The sequence below is a fragment of the Fusarium pseudograminearum genome, chromosome 3 (assembly GCF_000303195.2).
Source record: "Fusarium pseudograminearum CS3096 chromosome 3, whole genome shotgun sequence".
In the NCBI taxonomy this organism is placed as follows: Eukaryota; Fungi; Ascomycota; class Sordariomycetes; order Hypocreales; family Nectriaceae; genus Fusarium; species Fusarium pseudograminearum.
The window spans coordinates 5141541-5161506 of NC_031953.1; the positions used below are offsets into that span (position 1 = coordinate 5141541).

Genomic DNA, 19966 nt, shown 5'->3' on the forward strand with positions numbered 1-19966 from the left:
ACTTTCAGGTAGTTTGTTGCCTCTCCGACGACTCCAAACAACTTATTCGGCAACCTGCTTCCACTGCTCAGCAATTCAACTCTTGACCGAGTCGGATTTGAGAACCAAGCAACACTATTTGCACTGCTCTTGATTGCGCAGTCAAAAAGGTACACTGCTTCTTTTAGCTCTTCGCTCTCGCCCAATCCGCTTCTGAGCCCCAAGCTTTCTCGCCCCACGATCGCGATCTACTTTGAAATCTGCCCGCACGACTACGACAGAACATTTGAACCGGCCTCAATAAAAAAGAATTCCGCAAGACACGAGACACTGTGACTTTCACTAGCCATGGCGTCTCCGCTGCAGTTTGCCTACCGAACCCAGAAGACCATCGGCGTCTTTGACGCTGCGCCCGTCTACGAGCCTCTCGCTGGGTTCAACAAGCCCGAGGGCAACCTCCGATACTGTATTTACTCGCCCTGTGGACGTTACTTCGGTTGGGCCTCCCCTGAGGTTGTCACCGTTGTTGATGCCTCGACTGGTCAGCAGGTCCTTTCTCTCCCCATCCTTAACGTTTACGAACTCGGTTTCTCTCCTTGTGGCACTTTCGTCATCACCTGGGAGCGCCCTGGCAAGGATGAGAACGGCGATGCCACCAAGAACCTCAAGGTCTGGCGTGTTGTAGAGGAGGGTGTTGCTGGCCAGGATAAGCAGCCCCTTGGCCGTTTTGTTCAGAAGCAGCAGCAAGGCTGGAACCTTCAGTACACGGCTGATGAGAAGTACTGTGCTCGTCTCGTAACAAACGAGGTCCAATTCTACGAGAGCCACGATCTCGTTACGGTCTGGAACAAGCTCCGAGTCGAGGGTGCCACCAACTTTGCCCTCGCTCCTGGCAGCCAGAACCATGCTGTCGCCGTATTTGTTCCTGAGCGCAAGGTAAGTTGACCGACAATTACGTGTATATTCAAATACACTCGCTAACAATTATATCTAGGGTCAACCCGCTGCCGTAAAGGTCTTCAACGTTCCCCTATTCACTAACCCCATCTCCCAAAAGACCTTCTTCAAGGGAGACAAGGTTCAACTGAAGTGGAACAAGCTTGGTTCCAGCATTCTGGTCCTGGCACAGACTGACGTTGATCGCTCAGGCAAGAGTTACTACGGCGAGACCACCCTGTATCTGCTCAGCACCACTGGTGCTTTCGATGCTCGCGTGTCCTTGGATAAGGAGGGTCCTATCCACGATGTTTCTTGGTCGCCCAACTCGAGAGAGTTCGGTGTTGTATATGGATACATGCCTGCCAAGGCCACTATCTTCAACCACCGCGCCGTTGCGACTCACTCATTCCCGATTGGCCCTCGAAACACAATTACCTTCTCACCAACTGGCCGTTTTGTTCTGGTTGCAGGATTCGGCAATCTCGCTGGCCAGATCGATATTTACGACCTCGAGAAGGATTTCCGAAAGGTCACCACTATCGAGAGCGGAAACCCCAGTGTCTGCGAGTGGAGTCCCGACAGCCGCTACATTATGACTGCTACAACTTCTCCTCGACTCCGTGTGGACAACGGTATCAAGTTGTGGCACGTTAACGGTGGTATTATGTACAACGAAGATATGATTGAGTTGTACAATGTTATCTGGCGACCTCAGAGTCCTGAAAGCATCGCTCCCGGTGACCCCTTAAGCCCCGTTCCTACACCCCACTCCTCTGCCACGGCGCTCTTGGCTACGGCGAAGACCCCCAGCAAGCCTGCTGGTGCTTACCGTCCTCCTGGTGCTCGTGGTTTGGCCACGCCCCTTCACTTTAAGCGTGAGGACGAGGGTGGTGCTGCCCACGTTGTAGGCAACGGTGTTCCCAACGTTGGTCCCAACGGTTTTGGTCGCCCACGCCGAGGTGTGCCAGGTGCGGAATTTGCCGAGCAGACTCCCACTGTCAGGACTGTTCCGGGTGCTGAGCCCATGGGCGATGAGAACTCGTCCAAGTCCAAGAATAAGAAGAAGAGAAACAAGAAGAACGCCCAGGGTGAGGGTGGTCGACCCCAAGGTGAGCCTAACGGTGGAGCTAGCCTGGCTCCTCCCTCTCACGACCGAGGCCATGAGGGTCGCAGCCCCGAGCGACGCAACCATCGCAACAGAAGCCAGTCGCGCAACAACCAGCCTCGCAGCCGAAGCAACACGCACCGCAATGGTCATGGAAGCCAGCAGCAAGCCCAGAGTTCTGGTGCCGCTGCAGCCGCCGCCGCCGCCGATGCCTCTCAGAACCCCAACGCCAAGAAGATCCGTAGTCTCCAGAAGAAGGTTCGCGCCATTGAGGATCTTGAGATGCGTCTGGCCGGTGGAGAGAAGCTAGAGGATACCCAGCTCAAGAAAATCAACACCAAGTCATCCGTCCTTAAGGAACTTGACGGTTTGGAGAAGGAGAACTAAAACAAGGGACGATCAGAGGCTTGGGGACGTGATATGTGGTATTAAGCTTAACGGAATCTGGGAAAATGGGAGTGTTGGTGAGTCGTTAGGACTCTGGGTTATTGAATTGGGTTGTACTTTATTGGACAACTTACCTGCACGGCGCGGATCGGTTGGGTCGACTTTGTGTTTCTGTATATGAAGGCGGTCCATTGGGGAGTCAAAAGTCAATCGGACAATGGGAGACTTGGTCGGCGCGCCACAGTCTGATACATAAATCAGAAGAATAATAAAAGCTCATTTTCACTCGGTATAAGTTTAAATGTTTACCCAGAAAAAGACAAGTATCAGACTAGATACTAACTATGCACCTGAGTGTTTGTTGAAACGGGTTACTGTATAGAAGTTGCATGTTACCCTGAAGTTACTCTAGCTACTCTTGTGTTCACAAGGCGACCTGCGTCAGTGGGAATTCAAGTAAATAATCGATATACAAGGACGCAACTAGCAAGCGAGTATACACCAATTGATTCTCTATCCAAAGATCTACTAGTACTATGGGACTGTTGCAAAAACCCTCCATCGACTATATTGGATATGATCGAAGTCAGTCGTTATCAGACTTTTCGTTGGTGTCATCTTCATGTACACAATTTTGGCACCCACCCTCAACAAGCAAAGCCTCGATACGAGGCCCGGTTAGCTCAATCGGTAGAGCGTGAGACTCTTAAATGAGTACACAAATCTCAAGGTTGCGGGTTCGACCCCCGCATCGGGCTGTTCCTATAAATTCTCATGGGATTGAGTAATCGTTTATTTTTGATGTTTTTAGGTCTTTTTTTGCTCTTGTATTGGTCAAGTTCTTGATTTTCAGATAGGAAGACCGAGAAAAGAATATGGCATCTCCTTTGAGAACTTTTATTGGGAAAGAACGCCATTAGGGGTACCTCCCGAGGGCACTCAGCTTACACGAGGAAGGCGCAAAACATTAGGTACACACGTAAGCGGGTTTCACCCTGCTTCAAATGTCATTTCTCATCTCTTATTAGGTATCTTCGAATTTGTAGCCACTGACACTATCAGTTTTTGGCCTCGACCTCTTTACTTGCTTGCAGTTTTCTCCAGAACACCTCCCTCGGCTGCTTTCGCTTCCTCCGTCTCCCGTTTCTGTTTCTTATCCAATTTCCTCTGGTATTTAGCCCTCTTAGCATCAACCCTGTCCTGTTCTTCCCTCAGAGCTATAACGGTAGGGCTCTTGGCTCTAATCTTGGCTCCGTACCTCCAGAAAACGAACGGGATTGGAATCATTGCGACCTCGAGAAGGCCCAGGAGAGTGCCTGCCCACTGAGGAGTCATGGCTGCATACATCTTGGGACCAGCCAGAGGCAAGACGCCTCCAGCAATACTTCGAAGAACCGCGTTACCAGCGAGTGCGCTGGCAGCGTATATGGAATACGTCCCCGCCAGGTAGTTTGAGCCGTAGATGAAAGAGATCGTGTTGCCTGCACCGAAAGGTATGCCAAACGCAATCGGAATGGCCCAATGGATAGATGCTGGCAGACACGTCCATGAAAAAACGAGCTGACCCACGGGTGTCAGGACCGCGCCAATTGCCATGACCAAAGCCGTGGCCTCGGGCAGAGGCTTGCCAGTCACAGGATCTCGAGGTTGAGAGTTGATGATGCGTCTGAAGAGAGGTTCGGCAAAGATAGCCATCATTGTGCCCACACCTATGCCGATAAAGGCCAAGCCGGATATTCCTGCGTTCCAACCACGGTGTTGTGAGAAAACGATGGGATATGCAACGAAACAAAGATAGAGAATGGCATAAATCAGCGAGATCCTACGTTTCGGTCAGTGGTTTTCTGTTGGGTGGCAGACTCGGAAACGAAAAGGAGATCGCATGGCAACTTACCAGATATCCATGAACCACAAAATGGGCTCAGTTGCTAATAGAATAAAAGGACGACTCATGTTGATCTTGATGAGATGCCAGGTTGACAGCTTCTGGTCATACTGGCACCAATACCGCGGATCGTCGTTTTCCTTGCGGAGTCGCGCAGCCTTTTTCTTTAAGATAGCTGGGTGGTATGTCTCTTTGACCGTGAGCATCATGGCAACACCTACACCACCGAGCATCAGAGGAATCCAGGCATCCCATCGCCAGCCCAAGTATTGGAATACGAAACCTCCAATGACGGGCCCAGTAGAGGGCCCATTCAGGGGAGCGATTGACCACATGGACATAGCAGCAGCAAGATGATCTGGATCTGTGATGTCGACGATAGTGCCAGGACTGTTTGAGATCATGGCGGCACCAAACAATGCACTATACTTTGTCAGTAATCTGGCTTAAAACAAAGGACTACCACCTACCAAAAGAATCGCACAACAATGATCTCCGTCAACGAAGTGGCCAGGGCGCAAGGCAGAATTAACAACGCCCAAGCGAGCAAACAGACGATGTATACTTTTTGTCGGCCATACAGCTCGCTCAGAGGCGCTACAATGAGGCTTCCGACGGCAAGGCCAAGCAAGTATGTAGTCAAACCCAACGTCGCTACTGTAGTCGTAGCATCGAATTCTTTCGCCAGGCCAGAGACTGATGCTGTGTAGCATGTGCTGTACAAAACCACCACCCACGTGGAGTATGAGACACAGACAACGATCCAGTAGCGATACGCCTTTGACCAGTTCCGGGGGTTTTCAGGATCGCCATCTTGAAAGAAAACCTCGAAGTCGGCAGGCCGAGATGCGTTGCTCGTTACGCTCGTGCCGGTCTGTGTGTAAGTGATGGGCTCGCGAGCCTCACGCTCCGCCTCTGTCTCAAGATCCGGGGTGAGAGCATGCTCCAATGGCTCAAAAAAATCAGGGTCGCGTCGCCGGCTGCGGCGCGATTCAACGGCCCTGATAGGTTCTAAAACTGGCGACGATGTTATCGAAGATGTTGTGGAAGACGACTCAGCGCCATTGACTGGTGACGCCTTCTCGAGATCACCCGCCATGGCTTTTGGCGCGTTCCTGTCGCAAACTTGGACGCAGTGAGATTGTTGGCTGCAATGTCAGATTTCGCAACCAGCAGCCGTCATTCCAGCTTAAAAGAGGAGAGGGTTCCTTTTGATTATAAATCTCAATGAAAGATCAACGAGTCTGTCTATCTAGAGTACAAGGATGACAAAAAGTATACGTGATCCCTTTTTTTTGAAAAAGCCGGCATTCTTGAGGACCGGAAAACGGCACGAGATGGAATCAAATCAACATAAGTCATGGACTTGCTTGGTAAATTGCGCCTTTCGCCCTCCATGTTCCAACCGATGTGGATGCCGAAAGGAGCATCCTGGCCTCTTGTTTGCTCACGGTGGAGAGAGACGGATTCTTTATCATGGCCTGGTGGATCTATTGGCGGGCTCGTAATGTACTTCTGTTACGGATATGGTGAGTAAACCCGCGAGATCCTTAACATGTCCGGGAAAAGGGTTCAGAGTCCGGCCCGACGCTGGATGGACCCCGCAGGAGATAAGCGTCTCAGGATTGTGGAAAAGGATCTACAAGTCAATTTTGACCCTGAAAGACTAGAGTCCGACTTTTTTCTTCTTTGTTTCCCAGTTGGAGCTTGTGTACTAGGTACGTTGATGTTTTTTATGCCGCAGAAGTACAGAAGTGCAGACGAGTAGATGTGATTTGTGAAACGAATCTACCGTTGAATATCAGTTGAATCCATCGGTTACTTCGATTAGCTTTATACTTTATATACTCATTCCTGGTGTCTCGTTGCCGAGGTCGGGTGTAAATGAAAGTTTAGTTTAGTCTTTGCATCAAAACTGGGGCCGATACGGCCCCACAGTGGCCGGAATGAATAACAGATCTGATGGTGAAGGCTGAGTTTCGTATGATCAGAGAGAACATCTATTCAATTGCCTCGAGCTTTTATCTAGATAATGAGACAATCTGAATGCTTAACTGAAACTACGGTAAGCTGCAGCGCATATATGAATTATTGATATAAGAAGCCAGTATAGTGATTTTGGGGCCTAACTTCTAAAGCCATCTATCGTATACCGGGTGATATCCAAGATACGACTATTGGGCTATCTTCACACAGGGTTGAAAAAGGTTAACCCAAAAGTAAGCCTTGTCGTTTGGCTTTTTTAAGTAACATTGGCCTTTATAAAACCCCCTGACTCAAACTTAACAACCTCAAAGAACAATATCTATCTACACGAACAATTATCAGAAGTTACATTCAGAGACATTTAAGAATTATATATATGAATACTATCCCGGATAGGATACTTCAGTTTTATAATCATGCAGACTACACAAGCACAAGTGTCCTCAACTCTACCAGGCCCCAGGGTATTAGAAAAATTGACCGCCGAGAACATAAGAGACGAAATCAGTAGGTTATCTTATGCTACTATAGCTATAGCCTTTAGGCTAGTTATTTCTGTCCCCTAAGACTTAGATTAGGAGGTCAACTTTTCTGCTACCCAGTAGCCAGGACCTCGTACAATTATGTTAAGAAGTGCATGCCATCCATCGTAAGCTAGATACAAAAATGCCCGTGAACTATCTCTAATAGTAATTCTGCAAATCTGAGCTGTTGTTAGCTGCCTGTCCACCCATAGGTCGCCCTTGTGCGCCTGCAGGGCCACGGGGAGGCTGGTTTCGACCGCCAAAGTTTCCTTGGGCGGGACCGCTGGGTGCTGATGCGGGAGGGTTGTTGTTACTCTTGCCGAGCGGTGGGTAGGAGTCATCATAATCCACCTGTTGCCCGTAGCCGCCCTGCTGGTTCCTGGGCTCAACATCGTCGAGGGATCGGTAGTTGTAGCCGCCGCCCCTACCACGGCCTCCACGACCGCCCCTGGCATTACCACGGCCACGGCCACGACCCCGACCTCCACGACCCCCTGAATGGTAGCCGCGAGACTCGTTACGCCCACTGTAGTGGCTATTGGTGTTTCTCTGATTCCAATCCTCGTCACCGTTGTGCTTCCGCTTCGATGTCTTATTAGCGAACAGACTCTCATAGGCGTCCTCACGCGGGTCCTCTGGTTCGATGCGTAGAATGACCTTCTCACCGACCACGGTTTCGAAGGTAAACGATTGCTCTGGTGATATGGGCTGCCAGTTCTGTATTTTACCTGCGTCCATTGGTCGAGCTCCCTTTCTCAATGCCAAAACAACCAAAGGACTGGGGTTGTCGGTATGGTACTTGGCATTCTGGGGGATAGGTCGCAACTGTGCTGCCCAAATACTGTTGTCGAAGCAAGACGTACCAACAACTTCCCACTGCATCTTGCTACCCATTCCACTGACCTTCTCCAAGATACTAGCAGGACACGGACGGGGGCAGATGAGGATGTTGTTGCCATGGTATTTGAGCTCATGCTGGGGCGTATTGGGGGGTATATGGGCGAGCTTGATGAGTTTCTTGGTATCCTCGGGTCCAATCATGTAGCCGGTAAAAAACACAGTCTTCTTAATCCTGAGTCGGTGCTGGCGCTGTCTTGGAGACTGTTTGGAAACCAGCTCGTTGTGAATGTTGATCATGTGCTGAATCTCGGCCACCTCAGCTACGGGGTCCAGGGTTGTTGAGCAGTCAGCCACTTGAATGACCTCGGCTGTGATGGGCCCTCTTGTTGGTGCACTGCTCTGTTCACGGTTGAACTCGGCAAAAAAGTCGCGAAAGCCTTTGGTGTGCTTTGGTCGGTCCTCGTAGACCCGGATCTCGTCTGCTTGTTTGTACGTTTCCATCAGCCCCCTAAGGAAGAGCTGCTTGAAGTGCATGGTGCTATTGAACTTTTGGTTCGTAGGACTGACGGCGGGTTTGAGGCCAATCATGTCGAATTCCAGCCCCTTGGCTTTCACCATTTTCTGTATCAACTCGGAGAAGCCTTTCTCAGAGCGACCTGTGAGCAGCACGCAGAGAGCGTCCTTCTGTTGCATGCTTAGCCTGACAAGATCAACTATCGTTTCGTTCCACCATCCTTCCCATGCGCGCTTCTCCTCAACGTCGATGCCTTGGCCGGTCGCCGCGAGAATGCGACTGTCGTGCCACCACCCGCCATTGACAAAAGTTTCCTGGTTTGATAATGTTCCGATCGTGGGGCCGTTCCAGAGTTGGGGGTTTGGTAAGGGGGTTTTGAATACTGTGTCATGTTAGATTCGTGCGATGCAATGTTTGTCGGCTCGTTCGAGTGCAGACTCACATGTGTTGTCGAAATCGTAGACGTGAAGAGCTTGAATTTTATCGGCGGCTATTACAGATTAGTCGCAATTTCGGGCACAAGTAGACTACAATAAAATAAAAATACAGAAAGCTCACGAACCTGGCAAAGAGTGGTTCAGAATAGACCATCGCCCTAAAGCCGTGACAGTGTGTTGCGACGCGACGGCAGTAGGGCCATGGTATGCGCTGAAGGCCGAGGCCATGGCGCTTGGGAGACTGAATCTGCGATAGCAGCTTGAGACGGTTGCCGCTTTTGAGGTAGGGCAAGCAGTGAGCGTGCAGCTGGCTTTTGGGTATCGGTGCCGACTGAGTTTTGGCGGTTGTGAAATGTCGATATCCGATGATGTAGTTGAAGTCCAAGTTTGTTGACCCTGTAGAGTCAAGGGCCGGTGGGGCGGGAGCGGGAGCCGGCGTAGGGTAACTGCAGCTGGAGCTGTAGTTGCGACTCTAACGGGTACCACAGCTGACCAGACTTGGGGCTTCAGCGCTTCTACAGGCGACAAACGCCGCATCTCAGGCAGTGCTAGTGGAATAGAGTGCTACAAAAATATCAATGGGCGGGATAGAGGCGAGTCCAATGGATGGATTGGATGGATGTACTGGTAGCCAAGAAAACCTTCATTCAACAAACTATTTCAATGAGTCGAGTGGCAGCATCATCATCCTTCTATCCGAGCATAACATTCATTCAGCTCCAATGTGAACCTACCCCTCACACTTGACTGCATACCTATCATACTCAGCATACCATTGCATTCTCTGTACCTTTTAGAATGGCGTCGTCTAGCGCCATCCGCTTCGTCACCGGCTCCAAAAAGTCCCCTCTGGGCTCTCTGCATCTTCAACTTCGCGTGAAACCGGGAGCCAGCAAGAATCGCGAGGGTGTCATAGCAGTGACAGAAGATGCTATTGAATTGTGCGTTTCCGCTCAGGCGAGAGAGGGTGAGGCCAACAAGGCTGTTGTTCAGGTCCTCAGCGGTATCTTGGGCGTGCCTAGATCCAGCCTGCAGTTGACGCACGGCATGAAGTCACGCGACAAGACAGTTGTGCTTGGTGGGATCAAAGGAGATGGAGAGGACTATGCAAGAACTATCCGCGAAACACTAGACAAGGCTGCTGAAGATTAGCTATGATACCTAGCTGGAAATGCGTATAATGCTACGAGTTTGCAAGGGCACATCAGCTTCCTATTGGTTAGCATGGCAACTAAAGTTCATACGGAGCTGAGAGAGCATGGGGATGGGATTCATCAATAGTATCTATATTGGGAAATTGAATGCCTAGATAAGTCTTCAGCTCAATGGCCGAGGAATCCATCGTGGTGGAAGTCCAGATTACGCTAAAACTTGAGTAACCTATGCTTTTCGCTTGTTATAACATGGTGGTCTTACCTAGCAAACTCGTTATGAAGAACGTGTTGATGAAAATACTGTCTATCCTTTTCGGTCAATCAGGTCTCTCGCACAAGAAGCCAATATAACCTCATGATAGAAACAATGAGCCCAAGATGTATAGACTCAAATACAACCAAGATCCGTCTTTGATCAATCATCATTTTACGAAAAGTAAATAAGTTGCATAAAAAGATGGCTGACCAAATCATTGGTCGACTTGATGAGATGGCATTGTAACATTACGACGTTGGTGAACGATATCCCGTATCGGTCCTTCACTCGTCCCATCATGTGTCACATATGCAGCGGGCAGATAGATGCATGTGCGGCCCGTGTTTGTGGGGTTGAATATTCTATGTTTTTTTTTTTTTCACCAGTTGTTTCTTACCTTGAAGATGATGGGCCTCACCAGCAGCCAGGTGATGATGGGTCAAGTTGAGACAAGAAGGGGTGCGGGCATGATTATCGTAGCGTCGCTCGCCCCAAGAGGCATGAATTTTCGTTGGGCATTTACCGTCTTTTGCCCAGCCCTTATGACTCAGGACAAAAGACGAAGTTTCAAACAAAGAGCGCAGGGCTGCATATCAAGCCCCGAACGGAGAAGAAAAAAGGCCCACGGTTGGGACACGCGTATGCAATTTTTTAAATTACCATGTACTAGCCATCGGTATTTCTCATGATCATCGGGATCTGGTACATACTATCGATCGATCGAACGCATCCAGGGATCATAGGGCCTTGCTATATCAACCGCAGGCACGATGGAACCCAACTAGATACAAAAGAAGTTTGCCGACCGAGGGTTGGGAAGTTCCTGGGATGTCGGTAGTAGCGGCTAAGGCCGAGATTCGATTGACCTTGTGGTGTATGCTGAGAGTTTAGATTGAGTTGAGCTCTGCTCCATACACTCACTGCACGCACATACGCATACACACGTATGTGACGAGACAACGCCCGAAGTAACAAGATAGACGGTGGAATCCAGGCTGAACGGGAGGCCTCTTGTGTGTTTCCAAAGGGAGAATATTCGTAATGGCTTAAACATCATCTTCGGCCACTTGTCGGAATTTACCAGGAGGACTGCTATCATTTGTCCCTCTCAGAGCATGCCATGCAGCTTCAGGCCTCGACAGAGATCGGCAGTCGCTCGCTCGGATCTAGACCGTAGATCACTCTTTCTCGACTCGACCCCGAGTCCCCGACAGACCTTTTTTAAGAATTTGACACTCGATATTCCCACGCCGAGGGACCCCGCACCTAGGACAGAGTGTACAGCCGGAACCGCACCGCACATCATGAATGGCGTTCGCTTTGCGTCATGATGGTTCAAGGGTAGCGAGCCATATAGTAGCGAGGGGCAATAGCTTTAGCCCTAGTGAAGTCTCATATCTCTTGGACGCAGCTTGAGTACTGTACGAAACCATGCTGTGGCTGAATGCCCTCAACCTGCTAGAATAGGAAGCATGCCTAACTGATTGATAGATGTCATTGGATGCTCAATGCACAGCGCACAAGCGGGTTCCTGTATCGATCCTGCGAGGTAAATCTTCACGAAGCATCCTCCTCCTTGGGGCCGTGATTGAGGCCAAGCCAGTGACAGTATTGTTTGAACGATATTACAGCACGGCACTTGCCCTAGGCTCGACTGTGAACGGTCCAGTCATTTTGTTCTTCTCACCGATGTCAATCGTACTCCTCTCCTTTCCTCTCCTCGCAAAAAGACACCGCCCAACGGTCGCAGACGGTTAAAGTGGCCTGGGCCGCTAAAGTCACTTTTAGCTCTGGACCACGAGATCTTCTAGCGCCGTTGCAGTTAGCCTGAACCCCGATGGTTTATGAACAAATGGCTCGTGATGTAGAGTGACTTGTGGCTCAACGCTTGCCGATCCCCCTCCAAATATCACACGCCCCCTCTGAGAGTTGACAAGCCACAGGTACATACTGTGCCATACTGTATTTCTATTCTCGGCTGTAGATAATTTGGCACATTAGAAGAGCCAGCCAAAAAATGGGGTTTCATTGATATGAAGACATATCGCCACATACGCGGTTGAAAAATGATATTACATGTGGCTCATTGCCGTGTGGCGATTAACAGGCCACACCACCACTGGTCGAGATTGTGAGTGTGGATGGATGGGTGTCTCATCCGGCCCGTTGACAGATGGGCAAATCGACCCTTGCTGAGCTGAGCTGGGTTGAGCTGTGATGATGAACAAGAGTGAGTGAGGTACAGAGTACAGTGAATGAAAATTCCCCTGAGGCGCGAACTGGTCGATTGTGGCTAGTGACCACCACTTGCATGATCGTGACGTGGGATGGGATTCCAAAGATGAAGGTAGCGATGTAGCAGGTGGTTGCATGATTATACAATCTCCCATGCCCAAGGGGTACGGAAAGACGTTGCCGACCGAGATGCTGTGTGTACAGCACAGCAGAGCAGAGCATTGTACTGAATGGCAGCAAGGTAACGAGGCAGGCCACAACCTTACCTTGTCTTTGCAATCGCCGATGGGATGATCCAGACTCTTCCGCCAAGCCAATAACGACATGGATGAGGAAACCACGCACCAGAAGGCGCTTCAAAAGATTCGACCCGATGCAGAACGGTTAAACATGATGTGTTTGGATCGTACGTGTGAACTCGGTGAAGTGAGCTTCCTTTCTCATGCGATGCGATGCGATGCGATGCGATGCGATGTGATGCCGTGCCATGGTACTGGGCTGGGGTGCCTCTCTGCATTTCTCTCAAGCGAGTCCGCTAGACAACGCATCACAGATTAAAACATTTCGATGCAACAAATCAAAGGCCAAGGTGCCCTGTGCGCCATTCATTCATGAAACATCGCTAACACGTCAATATCCTCAAGCGTATTCCCTAATCGAGATGAGCTGAATTGAAGAGCTCACGAGCCACAACGTTAAATGGATTCCCGTCCTTGATGCTACCCCACAGGACAGCCACATCGTCCGGGGGACACGCAAACCACCTCGCCACAGGTGGCTAAGCTCGGCACTTCGTTTCCTTTGACTTCGGCTTGGCATGTTCTTCAATCAACCAATAACCTCGTTCTGACACAGTGATCTCCTCGGAATACGGCTCGAGCCCCCCTTGGCAAAGTGAAGTAAACTTCTGCCTCATATCGTGCTAGGTTTCTGGTGCAGCCCATATGCATGTAGCTTGTCGTAGGACGAAAGATCTCTCGGGGTTGTTGACCTTCTTCTTTCTAATCGTTCATGCCCGCTTGGCGCTTGTAAGCCACTCATCAACACCGGCCACAAAGTCCGGCTTGGCTAGGATATGGGGTTTAGCCCTTTAATTATCGACCCTTGATGCTCGTGTTGGTTGTTCACTAGCCACGAAACGATAGCCTGCGACCGGCCTATCATAATTTGTCTATACCGAATTATCGATACATTGAATAGCATGGGTTGCTGGCATGCAGTTTCCCAGGGCGTCGCAACCAGCCCGTTAGTCCTAGTGAAGAGACACGGATGGTGCCATCTTTGGTTTCGGCGAAACTAGCCTACGTTAGATAGCGACTAATAGCGCCCGTTGAGTGTCAAACTGGTCCTTCACTTGAGACCTCGCCCACTAGATTCCACGAACAAAGTGGTTCGAGAGCATTTGTCATCGCTTGGTAGAACTGTGCGTTGTTCATCTGACGGCTTGAGACTATGGAGAACCATCGTCAGATGGTGGTCAAGGACCAAAGCATGTCTCAAAGGTATGGGTATTGTATATGGTATAATATGTACGTGATGTTTCTCAAGAACAAGGTCGATATCCTATCCCATCCCTTCTCCCCCCATATCCTACTAGCATTACTTCGTGAGTCCCTAGTTCCATGTGCGTTGGACTCGCTGGGCCCCCTTGGTGTGAGAATGCGATCCGTGTGTGTTTCTTGGTGTTATTTCAATGTGATTGAGATTGGGATGGCATCGTAGCGTGATATTTTGTTGCTTTCGGTTCGAGGCGGATAAAGAAACAACAGCTTCAATAAGCCATTACACAAATGGATACTGCTTGCGAAATGAAAGTGGGAAAAGGGTATCCAGAACAGACCCACTTGCACAGTAGCCGCCAAGAGTGCACTCTCATCTGATGAATCTTTACAAGGGACATCCGACCAATCCGAATCCAGTGCATAGCGGTCGGTGTGATCTTTGTCGAGATAGATTGAGGGCGGTCCAGAATTCTTGCCATCCCATGTTGCCGTGATCCTGCGGCATACAACAAACCACCCGTTCGTACAATATGATATAAAGACAAACAGCATTAAGAGAAGAAGTCGAAAAGCAAAAAAACAGAGCCGTCGATCACCTGCTCTTCCGCATTGTCGACGAAAAGAATAAAGAGAAAAAAAACCAGTGGTATCATTTTTGAAGAAGAGGAGCAAGTCGTCAACGCCCCCAGAGCCAATATCCCTGTCCGTATATGTATGCGATCGTGTGCTCAACCTGGCGACAGGCGAGAGAACCAAACAAAAGAAGACAAACCCTAGTCTAGACCCATGTGTTGTTTGTCGCTGCAAACCATCGTCAAACGCAGTCCGAAACGGAGATGCGAATAGGCAAGGAAAAAAAGGATAATAAAGAAACTGAATGTAGAGAGTGGTTAGAAAGTGAGGCGAAGGACGAAACCGCTTTGTGACTTGTCGTTGGGCTCCGTGATGTTTTCGACAGGATCCACGGCCATTTCCCACTCCCTCTTGACTGCAGATTGCCCGGTGACCTCTTGAATCTCAAGAGTCATATCTTGGCCCTCCTTGAGCTCTTGAACCACATCGTCATCCATCTCCACCTCAAGGCCGTTTTGAATAGAATGAATCGTGCGTAGGATTCGGGAAGAGTCGATACCCCACTTGGCTGCAATTCGGTCGTTGAGCTCCTGAAGCGTACGCTGCATCATGTAAATGGCACGGTGGTAACCAGAATTTCCGGAGTCGTTTGAGCTTCGCTGTTGAATGTAAAAACATGCCACGGGTTTCGGGTTGCGATCCTGGGGTGGTCGATAGGATGCGTCGACGCCAAGGGCCTCAATCCATCCACTGAGGCTGCCATCATCGTCGCCTTTGTTGATCCTTGTGGGTTGCTCAGAGCCCTTGCGTGACACTTCACCGCCCGGCACGGAGTCGAAGTTCTTCCATTGATTGCCTGCGCCAATACCAGACGCCTGCGATACTAGTGACAAGGAGCTAGGCGAAGGGGATATCATAGAACCTGCAGCAGAGCTTCGCCCGCTTCTGGCCTGCCAGTTAGGACCTTCTCCCGGCTTGGTCAGGGGTGAAATATCTCCAGGAAGGGATACTGGGTGTAGGTCAGGGTCGTCAGGCTCGTCACCCCTAAGGAACAGTACACTGACAGGGCGTGTACTGGTAAACATGTCTTGCAGAGTTTGAAGCTTGAAGTGTAAGTCTTCCTCCATAGTCACTCTCGCGCCACCTCCAGCAGAACTAGCTGAAGACATGGACCATGTTCGCTTGTGCTTTTGTACTTTGCCGGGTCGCTGCGGCTCTCCAATCTTCGCAGCGCCACTGGATCGTTTTCGCTTGCCAAAGTCTTTCAAACCACTTTCAGCCTGAGCGATTTGCTGCTTAAGCTTATCGATAGACTTTTTGACATGTGCTACATCATTTGAAAGCTTTCTCTCAGCGCCGTGGTCGCGGAAAAGCTTGACCTTGCAGTAGCAGATTTCAGGGTTGGCATCGGCGGCTGGTTGTGAGGGGTCGCAAGGGATAGGATGAGTCTTTGCGCAGAGCCTTACGGGAATGCCCTTGACACCCTTTGAATGGCTGAAATCGGTGGAGAGAAAGTTGAAGCGAACTGCGATGTTGACCTCGGGAGGACCGTTAATACCAGGCGTCCATGTAACGCAGAACCCGTCGAAGGAAGAAGACTCTAGCTCCACACGAGTTCTCTTGTCATCACCTTCGGCCGGCTGACCTGCCTCCACATATTCAACCGCTTGGAGCTTTCCACCTCTTTGGTGGGCCTCATTGGTGCCTCTGCCTTCCTTCCAAAGACCCCAGCAGACACCTGGCCGTTGTCGTTGTTGCTCATCTTCGAAGGATACGCGCACAAAGGTACGGTATTTGGTACCAGGCGCAACAGGCATAGTGGCATTGGTGTCAGCAACAGAAAGCGAGTAAGCCTGCCCCTTGTTGAGATAAGTGACAGGAATTTCATCAGCTTGCTTGATCATGGCTGTAGGGGCATTTAGAGTTGAATGGAATCGAAACTTCTCAGCCGACGCAGGGAGTGGATGAGACATATGACCACTTGAGAACTGCCGCGATTGCAGACTCATCATGGGTGTGTTTTTGTGAAGGGTGGCACCAATGGAGGACATGCGCTCTTCTGAAGGATCCGAGTCCATCGGCGACCCATCCTGGTCCATGGTCTCGTAGCCTGTATCTTGATGCACAAAGCTCGATGGTGCAAATGTTGGCTGAGGCGGAGGTGCTTGAATGAAGGGATTAAAGTGGTGGAATTGATGCGGCTGCAATGCCTGGAAGCCAGACATGTCCATAACTGGTTGAGCAGCGCCTGGGTGCATAGAGTCGCCTGATGTAGGCATAGATAGAGGTGTGTTCAAGCCCATGCCTAGACCCATCGTCGGCGTGTGCAAGTCACCAGCCTGAGGGTGGAACAGGGTGTTATTGCCTCCGGGGGTGGGAGTGTAATACCCAGGAGGGGCGTTGGCAAAGCTGGCGAAAGATATGGAGTTAGGATCTAGAAGAGAGGGGGTAAACCTCCAAGGATCGTTGGTGGCCCTTGGAGTTGGATCTTGGTCGCGGAATGCATCTTGACTAAGATTATGTCTGCAAGATCAAGTTAGTAAGGTTACTTTCGTCTGCGCCTGGAGTCAACGACCCAGCTGCGCGCGCAAAGCGCCCTGCTATATAGTTGCAATAGAAGAACTTACCGTTCAGGCAGTGGTAGGCCGGGAGCGTTTTCGGCACCGGTAGTTTGCGAAATACCTGGCGCTGTAGACGACGTGCTGGCAGCAGCAAGGTCGGGGAACTGCTGGCGAAAGTTTGCTAGTAGCTCATCCCCCGGCTTTTGAGAGCTCGTCCTGGACAGATTATTAGCATACTGAAAAGTGTCATATCTTTCCCCGATTTCTCTGGATACGCTTCGAGCGCTCAAGGCTAGAAGGATCCAAATAACATACCTTTGTTGAAACATGTCGAGACGAGCGGTTTAGGCCGTCTCGAGAAAGCAACGATCGAGCAGTCGTTGGCGCAGCGCAGTTTAAAGAACAATATCTTCCGATATGGAGGGTCGGCGATATAGAAGGTGTACGGTCAGAGTTCGTGTGCGCAAAGTTCGGAAGTGGTTGTGCGAAGCAGTTGCTGATGTTGTTTGTTGATTTCAGAGACGAGATGTCGAGGGTGTTCTTGTAAGAGTGGGTTTGTGGGCTATGGCTGGTGTCGCTGGTGGGAGCGAATAGCGTTAATCGCGGTAACCGTTAGGCGCGTTATAACGGCAAGATAGAGGGAAGAGGCAAGCCAGCTGTAGTGAGCGAGTGTTGACAGAGAGCGACAGGTTATCGCGAAGGGTATAGGTAGAGGATGAAGTAGAACAGAGGAAGGTAGAAGTAAAGGTAGAGAGGTGCGTCAAGTCGTGGGATATTGTAGTGGGTGGTGTAGGTAGTAATTAGGAAGGGTCAGGAAGGGTAAGCTAGAGAAGGTAAGGGTATATTGGAGGAGTGGTGGGGACCTGTCGTCAGTCCCGTCGGAGGAGGAGGGTGAAGAGACTCGACGGAGAAGGAGGAGGATCTGACTTTGATGCCCCCAAGTACCTCGTACCCACGTCCCAAGCTCTGGGCTGGGGCGCCGAGGCGGTGTCGTGGATCGAGTGGATGAGTTGGACGGGAATCGGAGGAGGGGTGCACGCAGTAAGCAGCGAAAAGTGTACCTTGTGTACTTGTGTCGCACGGTTTTGTGCCTGTGCTGTGTCAAACGCTAGGACGTCTTTTGGGGGGAGTGACTGAGTGTCGAAATGCGACATAACGCCGTGATCTCGAGTGATGCCGCGATATCTGTTTTAACCAAGCTGAACAGCAAAAGTCATCCTAAACGTCCACTCTATGTGTGGATACAGTATGCGCTGCGCTGTTGTTATTCAACTGTCGTTTCTGAGTGCGCGAGGCGTGCAAAGCTAAATTGTAGCATGGTGTTAGGAAGAAAGAAATACGTTTAGTGATCTGGGCTCTAACGGAGACGTCTTAGCGGATAGTTGTTATTGTGTGTTTTACAACTGTAGAAATAACGTCGGGCCAAGCAGTTCCAGTGTGTGAGGAGAGTGGATGAGAATTTGGGGGGCGACCGAAGATGGCTTGTCCGTAGTGCCGGGATGCCGCCTAAAATAAAGAAAGAAAGAGATGGGCAAGGTGAATACGGATATTGTGCTGTGGGAAATGTCGTTGTTGTTCCCGTTGCGTTTGTGGCTGTCTGTTGCCCTGCATACTGTGCTGTGTGTACTTATCTTCAGTCGTAGTGGTATTGATCAAACCTCCGGGTGGCCTGAGCTGAACTGCTGAGGTATACGTGCCTTCGACGTCGTGGCCTAATCAGACTACCTATGTCTGCCACTCCCGATGCTGAAGAGACTCGATCATCATGCTTGACGATTGTTGTGTTGCTCATCTATGCACCTGCGTACTGCAGGTAGAGTCAGAAGGACATACACTCGTACCAGCATGCCCATCGATTCCCAGGAGCCTGTGGGGTCAAAGCAATGGACCAGCCGAGCAAGGGGGGCCCTGATCCCAGAAGCCTTCTCATCCGCTAGGGTCGAACAAGGGTCGGCGGGCAACCAAAACCCTTGTATTTTGCTGCATACTGTACTGTACTCTGTACGTACATGTATGTGCAGGACAGTCCGTCAGGTGGGGATAGGAGCAGAGGAGGGGACAGAATGAAGAAGAAGTGGCTTGTTCGTTATTAGAAGAAAAATATTAGTGGGAGACAACCGTCGATGGGTGGAACGGGAAGGAAGACAGGAACGTATGGAGCCGTTCATTCGTCTCGGGCAGTCATGGCGACGCCCCATCCGGATGGACCTATGGATGGTCTTCTTTGGTGGAACCAAAGAGGCATGTGGCTTGTGAGGCTTGTGACAGGATAGTTACATTAAGAAATTGAGCGAGCCGGCAAGGGAGATGGGAGATACCACAGACAGTGACGCCATGGCAGTTCTGTGTCAGTTGTGGACCTTTTGAGAGTCGTGTTAGTTCCTTCAGGTCTTTGAGAATCCATAGAAGTGCATTAGAACGGGTGTTTGAGAGTTGCTTTAACGGAGGGAAACTGCTTCCTATAGAAGTGAGGGGTGAGGCTCGATTGCCTGCAGTCAGTAAACTGGTGCCCCCAGCATTATCCCATTTCCATCCCGTTGTTTTCCCCAGGGATCCAATTTCTGTAGAGGCCCAACAGCACCCAAAACTCCGTCCAGGCGGGGGCCCGCCCGGGCATTACAGAACTCACAGAACAGACCAGACTCTCCACTCCATATCTACCAAAATAAAAGGCAGTGGTCCTAGCGCTTCGGATACAACAGCGGTAACCCTTACGCAGGAACGCCAGAGTCGTGGGATGTGGAGGTCCCAAGCCCACAGTCGAGCGCTAGCTGGATCGGAACTTTCCTCTGTCATCGGATCCTATCCCAAGAAGACGTTGTCGACCATCGGCTGCCCACACCAAAATCACCCCTCATCGACAGTGGAATCGCCAGATGCCTGGGGCATGGAAAATGAGCCATTGTTTGAGACTTTTTTTTTTCCCCTTCCCTTCTCGCTATTCCTCTTCGTTTCTCCCCAAACGCCGCGCAACACTGGTACTTGCGCTCATGGCAATCTCGACCGGCAAACCACAGAGAGAGTCGTGTAGTATCTAATTACCGGCTGTCAAAAAGAAATCCCTATCTTTTCCTCTTAGTAGATTCTTC

The 19966-nt window shown here is 50.4% G+C and overlaps 5 protein-coding genes across 5 annotated transcripts, besides 1 other annotated feature; 2 read left to right on the forward strand and 3 right to left on the reverse strand.

Annotated features, from left to right (window-relative positions):
- Positions 1 to 327: 327 nt before the first annotated feature.
- On the forward strand, positions 328 to 2410 carry FPSE_01140 (uncharacterized protein; the record flags this gene model as incomplete). The annotated part of the gene is made up of 2 exons (XM_009254260.1): positions 328 to 915; positions 974 to 2410. 2 exons carry the CDS (start codon positions 328 to 330, stop codon positions 2408 to 2410), a joined length of 2025 nt encoding a protein of 674 aa, XP_009252535.1.
- Positions 2411 to 3490: 1080 nt separating this feature from the next.
- FPSE_01139 (uncharacterized protein) lies at positions 3491 to 5394 on the reverse strand (the record flags this gene model as incomplete). The annotated part of the gene is made up of 3 exons (XM_009254259.1): positions 3491 to 4232; positions 4305 to 4718; positions 4766 to 5394. 3 exons carry the CDS (start codon positions 5392 to 5394, stop codon positions 3491 to 3493), a joined length of 1785 nt encoding a protein of 594 aa, XP_009252534.1.
- A 1570-nt stretch (positions 5395 to 6964) lies between these two features.
- FPSE_01138 (uncharacterized protein) lies at positions 6965 to 8824 on the reverse strand (the record flags this gene model as incomplete). Its single annotated transcript, XM_009254258.1, has 3 exons — positions 6965 to 8541; positions 8602 to 8649; positions 8722 to 8824. 3 exons carry the CDS (start codon positions 8822 to 8824, stop codon positions 6965 to 6967), a joined length of 1728 nt encoding a protein of 575 aa, XP_009252533.1.
- A 570-nt stretch (positions 8825 to 9394) lies between these two features.
- On the forward strand, positions 9395 to 9748 carry FPSE_01137 (uncharacterized protein; the record flags this gene model as incomplete). Its single annotated transcript, XM_009254257.1, has 1 exon — positions 9395 to 9748. The coding sequence occupies one exon, from the start codon at positions 9395 to 9397 to the stop codon at positions 9746 to 9748; it is 354 nt and encodes a 117-aa protein (XP_009252532.1).
- A 2935-nt stretch (positions 9749 to 12683) lies between these two features.
- Positions 12684 to 12722: a microsatellite.
- Positions 12723 to 14633: 1911 nt separating this feature from the next.
- On the reverse strand, positions 14634 to 17206 carry FPSE_01136 (uncharacterized protein; the record flags this gene model as incomplete). The annotated part of the gene is made up of 3 exons (XM_009254256.1): positions 14634 to 16839; positions 16944 to 17093; positions 17193 to 17206. 3 exons carry the CDS (start codon positions 17204 to 17206, stop codon positions 14634 to 14636), a joined length of 2370 nt encoding a protein of 789 aa, XP_009252531.1.
- Positions 17207 to 19966: the final 2760 nt, after the last annotated feature.